The 7,527-nt window shown below is 31.4% G+C and overlaps 1 protein-coding gene across 1 annotated transcript; it reads right to left on the bottom strand.

Moving 5' to 3' along the window:
- Nucleotides 1–2,306: 2,306 nt before the first annotated feature.
- On the bottom strand, nucleotides 2,307–5,572 carry LOC120070083 (serine/threonine-protein kinase-like protein At5g23170). The gene is made up of 3 exons (XM_039021933.1): nucleotides 4,715–5,572; nucleotides 3,736–4,293; nucleotides 2,307–2,561 (listed from the first exon to the last, which is right to left on the bottom strand). Exons 1-2 carry the CDS (start codon nucleotides 5,254–5,256, stop codon nucleotides 3,819–3,821), a joined length of 1,017 nt encoding a protein of 338 aa, XP_038877861.1. The 5' UTR covers nucleotides 5,257–5,572; the 3' UTR covers nucleotides 2,307–2,561; nucleotides 3,736–3,818.
- Between the last annotated feature and the right edge of the window lie 1,955 nt (nucleotides 5,573–7,527).

Raw genomic sequence — 7,527 nt, 5'->3', positions numbered from 1 at the left:
AGTTACTTAGGATTAAATTAAATTACCGTAGGTTTCATCAATTAACGAAATTAGGTCAGTTTAACCATAAAACGCATTTAGACATAAAAAGTGACTATTTCATGCAGTTCAGTTATTATGTAACTCTATTACATGAATGCCCCCACTCACATATCTCTATATCATGAAACGATTCAGGATCACATCGTTTGTACTATTGTACAAAGTGGGTCGCATCCATAGTATCCCCAGAATAAGGCGCCCAACCTATTCATATACTATAGCCAATTTTGCTATATATTTGAACTTGATCCACATTTATGTCACTACATAAAGTTCAAATTATATTAAATAGCTTCGGAACCTTAGTTTATTGGATTCAAGATTACAATTTCAATAACAACTTTATCGAAAAACAAAACAGAATATATTTATTAATTTACAAACTACGAGTTTTAGGACATAAAATCCAACATGCGGACCTACAGATCATGGGCTCCAACGATTCAAAATTAATCGGTTAAACTCATTAGACCGAACTAGCCCCCATTCGTTAACTAATGGATGATTCCACTAAAGTCCATAGTTGAATTCCCTTCACTGTAGATATATTATGTCCACTCGATATAACCACGATCAGTAAGTTAACCCTTCACAGGTTGTTTGTTATAACGGTTGGGTCGAATCTCTGTTTTACCCCCGAAATTACCTCTTGTTCCTCAAGTCCCACTGATCCCCTAATGAACAATTGATTTGTGATCCAATCAACAAATCGAATCCCTCTTGAGGCAATGAGAGGGTGAGACCTATTGTTCCAGACCCAGATTCAACACTTAAAGGGAATAACCTCTCTACTAACCCTAATCGGGTAGGAGTGAATTCCATCTTGCACCCTATGTCCCCAACTATTCATCCAGTTTTATCCCCAAAATGGGAGGCTTATTGAACAGAGACATTGGTCTCCTATCATCATTTGCAGATCAAAGGATAATCCCAAACAAACAGAAGTTCATAATTAGCTCAGGATTAAGGTCAAGTTACCTAGGTCATCGCTTTGAAATAGTCAGTCTTAAACAGTAAACAACGCTATAAAGTAAGAGTGACTGGTTTCGTGGTCCGATCTTGCACAAAACTCATTTGCACAAGACGCTTCCACTCCTCATGTCAAAACATGCACGAATTAGGATCACTTCATATGTAGCACTTTACAACTCTTTGTAACAACTACAGAGTAGGTCGCATCCAAATAGTGTTACCAGAATAAGGTACCCACCCTTATTCATATACTATAGATCATTTTGACTATTTACTCGAACCTCATCTACTTGTATGTCTCTACATAAAGTTCAAGTACTCATATAATAGTCAAGGGACTTAGGTTTATTGGATTTCTAAAAAACAATATATTCGATAACAACTTATTGAATTTTCAGAATAAGTTCTATTGTTTACAAATCACGAGTTTTAGGACATAAAACCCAACACCTATATATATGAGTTAGATCGAGATGTTTTTTCTCTTGAATATAAAATAGAATAATACGCAAAAACAAATTTTCTACTATATCAAAATTATGTCAAATTCAATATTTAGGATGTGTTTGGCATGCATTTTCAAGTGTATAATTTGAAAAATAAATCATTTTGGAAAAAAAAAATTAGAGTATTAGGCAACCACTCAAAATAACTTTTGAAGTGTATCTTCAACAATTTTTGTTAAAAATGTTTAAATAAAAATGAGTTTTTTTATTTTTTAAAAAAAAACTTTATCTCAAGTTAATCCAAATGGATCCAAAGCATTATAATGTTTTTGGCAAACATCACACTCCAATAAAAACATTTCTTCATTTTTGCAAAACAATCTCTAAACTTATGCCGAAAACACATTAGTTGGATATGTGTATGAGAGATTTACCACATAAAATAATCTCTAAAATTATTATAATTACTTATGTCATTTATAAAAACACTTTGAAATGTACTTTTAATTATTCAAAATCACTTTTGATGATATAGAAATTAATATATCTAAAAGTGTAAAATCAAACGTTAAAATAATTTTGAGTCATAAAAAGAGGGATTTGAAGTGATTGTGAATCTACTAATTTTAAAATCACTCTCAAACATGCACTTAAACATTTGGAGTCCAAAATGGTGAGAAAGTTTTCTATTATTAAAGTAGTGTCTTCCTCTATTGTTTATCATGTTAACATGTTTTTTCAAACCATCGTGTTTGTGGTTCTATTAATATTAAAAATATATATTTATGAAGAAAAATTTCTAGTATGAATAAAGTGAGTATAATATTTGGGTGATATTAGAAAAATTTTCTAATAAAGGTGTAGACATTTTATTATGAGGAGAGAATTATTGGGTTTTGTGAGGTGGTAGATATAAAATAGTGGTTGAGACCTTGAATAATGTGAATGGGTATATTTAATTATGTGAGTATTGCCTAGTCAATTATTTACAACGACCATTCAAATTTAGACTTTATGTTTGAGCTTTGAGGTTTCATAGTGGAGTGGAGAGAGAGCCCATAGGCCTACCTTCAACATCATCCATAATGCTTGAAATCCCAACTGCCACAAAGAAAGAGTAATTTAACATTAAATGTCACTCTAATTAAATTCGCAGTCAAACAGGAAAAATTATTTTAAATAACAAATCTGTTAAAAATATTCACAATTAATAGTAAAATATCACATGTACGATTTATTATGGATAGTTGGTGATATTTTGCTATTAGTGATAAATATCATGATTCATTTTTCTATATTTAAAAACAGCCTGTAAAATAATCCACAAAAAAATATATCTTTATTATTTAGTTCATAAGTTTAAAAAATTTACACTTTTGGTATTTAAGTTTTGAATTTGATTATAAGTTGATCTTTTAAGTTTCAAAATGCTACAATTTTATCCTTAAATTTGATTTTGGTTTCAATTGAGTTCTTGTATTTCAAGATTTATACTTTGAACCTTAATTTGTTTACTAAATATAAATTTTAGTATTTGGCATTAATATATATTAATTAATTTAAAATAATAATAAAGTAAAAATTTAAATTGAATTTTAATAGTAATGGAAAAATAGTTAAACTTAATTAATTATAATTCTTTTAAAAATAACTAATAACATGAATAGTAAATATTCAATGAAAAATCGAAGATAAAAGTTTAAATCTTTAAATCCAATGAATAAGTTAAAACAAAACTCAAATCTCAAGGATAAAATTATATAAAAAAAAAATATTTTGATGCATCCCGAACTGCACCTCTCCTTATGCAGCCCACCCAAGTATCTAATCAAAAGTTTTCACATGATAAACTTTTCTTTTTTTAAAAGAGATATTAAAAAAAAATGGGACGTCATATGATGATCAATATTTTGTGAATGAAGGAGATGCATGGAATAGGGATGCACCCAACCATTACCCAAATCACAATATTTTGAAGGAAACCAAACGAGTTAAGTGTTAGCTCATGCGTCTAGCCCAAAAAGTTGTCTAATAAATAATTTCTATGTGTTTTTTTTTCTTTTTTTGTAAATGGAAAATGTGATATGGATCCAACTAATCGTTACTCTATAAACCTAAAGACAAAATTAAAATCAAATTTGACCCAAAAAAATAATATTTTTAAATTTAGAGACCCTGTAGAAACTAAATTATATATATTTTACCCTAACAAATACACGCAAAACAAACAAAATCCATAGAAGCAGGGATTGGGCGAAGTCATGTGTTTTGTTACCTAATACCGATAGCCTTTGTGTTTTGTCCATTTTCGGAATTGAACTGCTCTTCTTCAGCCCTTTGTTTTTGTAAGCACTTCCTCTACGACAACGACATAACACTTTCCAACATCTGACCAAGTCCCTTCTTTTTCCGCCGTCTTCTGATTCTGAATCTGAAGAATTTTGGTGGTTGAAATTGAATACAACACCAAAAACAACCACTCATTTCCATTTCCATGGCTTCCACAATCTCCGCCATGGATGGCCGCAGCCACTGCTCCATACAAACACATCGCCCGGCCAATTCCGCCACTTTCTGCAGCCTCCCCTCCGCCCACTGCGGCACCGCCATTCTCCCGTCATAAATTTCTTCGAATTTTTTCTTTTCTATCAATGGCCTCGCCCACTCCACTATCGAAGCCGGGGATTTTGAAATATCCATTGCTTTTCTACCGCTAATCACTTCTAACACAACCACTCCGAAGCTGAACACGTCGCTTTTTGTGCTTAGTTTGCTTGCCGTCGTGTAACTTGGATCCAAATACCCGATTGTTCCGGCGGGTGTACCGCCGCCCCTGTATAAATGATTGCATCAGTTATCCAAATCATAAATTTTCATAAGTGAAATGGTAGTTTTACATAAAATTATAATTTCATTTTAAAACTCCTGATACATAACCTTCACACGCTTAGACTACTTATTTAAGTGGAAGTATTAATGTCAAATACATTAATCAAATCAAATAGCAAACTAGTAGCGATTCTTCATTACATCGGGATTTTTTTAATCTTCTCGTCTATTTTCCTCTATTATCTATTTATGTACAGTGATTCTTACCACGTTGGTAAGATCTTAGAAGGAAAAATGGAAAATAATGTTTATTTAGATGATTTAAAATAGAATACAGTAAAAATATCCATAAACCATTAACAAAATAGAATAAAGTAAAAATATCTCTAAAATATTTTAGGAAAGTTGAAGATTTAAACCAATACCCGATTGTTCCAGCTGGTTTGCCGCCGCTATTGGACGCCACCGCGGACACCGCCAGCCCGAAATCCGCCAATTTGAGATCCCAATTAGAATCAAAGAGGATATTTTCAGCCTTGATATCTCTATGAATGACCAAAGGGTTAGCTTGATGAAGAAAATGCACGGCACGTGCGATCTGCGTGATTATATGGAGCCGTCTGGTCCAAGGGATGGGTGCAGGTTCGGGTGCGAGTAGCAAATCATGAAGCGAGCCATTGGGCAAGAACTCCATAACCAGAAGCTTGTATTTGTAAGTAGGAGAGTCCAGAGTGGTTCCAAGAAAGTTAACCACCAACGGGCTTTGGCGCAGAGACCATAGAACCCGGGCTTCGTTTTCCACTTTCAAGTAACTACTCTCTAAGAGTGGCTTTTTCACAGCAACAACTCGATTGTCTTCAAGTATTGCTTTGTAAACCCATCCATGAGATCCTTTACCTATGATTCTTGCAGGTGAAAATCCATCTGTGGCGTATAGAAGTTGTTGGTACTCAAATAGCTCAATCATTTTCAAGTAGGAGTTTGTGGGTTTTGAAGGTAAATTATAAAGGGAGGTTGCTGGTGGCTGCTGCCGTGCCTACTACTGTTGTTGCAGCTTTTTTTTTTTTTTTGGATGAGTGGGAAATTATTGAAGAAAGGAAAAAAATGGAATCTGGGAAAAAGTGAATTGAAGAGTTGTCTATGATGCCACGCCCACGCCCATTAGCTTCTTTGCTTTATTGGGAAAAAAAAAAGAATTTATCCACTTTTTTTTTCTATGCTTAGGAATTTTGGAATTTGGGGGTGCAACACATCATTGGTTTTGTAAATTTGATGGGCTGCTTCTATTTTGTAATTGAAATGGATGGAGCGTTGAATTCGAATTAATATTTGTAAGTAAACCAAGAGGTGGTTGTATAATGACGTAGTGAATAAATGGGGTTTTTCTATTATTGTTTGAATAATTTAGGATTTCCTAATTATTTGATAAGCTTTGGATTTGGTGTTTCTATGCGGTAGCTAAATAACTACACTTAATTATAAATTCTTATTTTTATATATGACTTCCATAATAAATATTTATTTTACACAAAAGTCTGATTTAATTTATTTATTCAGATTTTTAAAAAAATATAATAATACTAATAATATTAAAAACGCAGGTAAGGAAAGTTTCTCAATATGGGCGATTATGAACTTCTCTTCTTTCCAAAACCTAAGAATTTTTTTTCCAAAATTCAAAAATTGTCCCCTATAAACAAAAGCAATAATTGTTGAGAAGTTTGAAAGGATAATACAAGGTACATAACAATATATTTTTTATATATTTGAATTTCTTATAAATAAGCTAGGGTATATTTGGTAGGTGCATGAACAAGAAAATTTGTACAATATATCTTATTATATACTGAACAATATATGCGATATATTCATAAATTTTTCAGTATATTTGTAAATATACCAAAAATAATCATGATATACAATGTATATTAACATTTTTCATTATATATTAGGAGTAGTATATTTGACATATGCTTAGATCTCAATGTTATTACAACAACGATCCAAATGAAGAGGATAATCTTATTCCATAATTTTAACAGTAATACCCAAAAAAATAAAAAAAATAAAAACAATGGGATCATCGGACAAATGTCTGATTTTAAAATGTAATATTGAAAACTGTTTAAATCAAATTTCCATTCAAAAAAAATATCTAAAGGTAAAATATTTAATTAAAATACACAATAATTATTTGAAAATGGATAGATATACTATTTCTGATTGTTACGAAAATCATAGTATATTTAAATGCAGAATCCAATCCAAAAATTCAAACCTACCGTAAATAAATGAAAATAAGAAATCTAATCCAATAAGTTAAACTAACCATTAAAAAAAAACAAAACAAAACAAAAAAGATAGAAACTATTCAAACATTAAAACTCAAACTAGTGTTGAGACACAAATACCATAGGAACAAATAAAAGAGCAATCATGTCAAATAATAAAACTCATACTTTAGGCAAAAACTCTTTGTGAGAAGAAAATGATTTTAGTCTTCTTAAATTCCTTCTCATTGGGTTGGTTCATGTAACGATCTGACTATTCTAAATTTTATCAACGGATGTTACTACATACATAACTTCGAAACAAACATCTTTCAATTCAACCTAACAGAATCAGAAATTTTATTAAATATAAAATTTTTAATGACATAAACCATAAAACTTTTATTCGAGTTACCTAGATAAATAAATAATAAACAAATAAACAAACAAACAAAACAATCGAAGAATTTTAAATGTATTACTCCTAAATCAAATCATAGATATTTGAGAAAAACATATGCGGAAACGATGTCAATCTTAAAAGCTCGGTCACAGATGATCTGCCTATACCTGAAAAACATGTAGAGAAAAGGATGAGTATAAAAAGCGACCATCATGGTATAAGCATAAGCGTAATCATAAGGGACGAACCCAAGTGGTCCCAGAAGGTCACAATCATAAGCGTAGGTGTGTTGGAGTATATCAGCAAGCAGCAGAAGCAACAAGGATTAATAAGGACTCTAATTCATTAATTTTGACAGTAACTAAAGCATGCTAATATAATAACAAGAGGGTTTCAAGTCATACCTTTGTATAACTCCTTGAATTTTGATTCTCAACTGCAAACTTCCCCAAAATCTTGTTGTAGATCACCTCAAGATCTTCCCCACTATTCTCTTGGAACTTTAGATTGAGTTGTGGGACTCAAAATAAGCTTGAATGAAGGGAACTTGGAGAAGAACTCACTA

Source organism: Benincasa hispida, unplaced genomic scaffold (genome assembly GCF_009727055.1).
Source record: "Benincasa hispida cultivar B227 unplaced genomic scaffold, ASM972705v1 Contig887, whole genome shotgun sequence".
NCBI classification, from domain to species: Eukaryota; Viridiplantae; Streptophyta; class Magnoliopsida; order Cucurbitales; family Cucurbitaceae; genus Benincasa; species Benincasa hispida.
This window is presented reverse-complemented; position numbering and strand designations above follow the sequence as displayed.

Excerpts from the sequence above, each read along its gene's own strand:
- LOC120070083 (XM_039021933.1), bottom strand. The coding sequence starts at position 5,256 with ATGATTGAGCTATTTGAGTACCAACAACTTCTATACGCCACAGATGGA. Across the intron at positions 4,294-4,714 it reads AAACCAGCTGGAACAATCGG|GGGCGGCGGTACACCCGCCG; the intron begins GTATTGGTTTAA and ends TCATTTATACAG.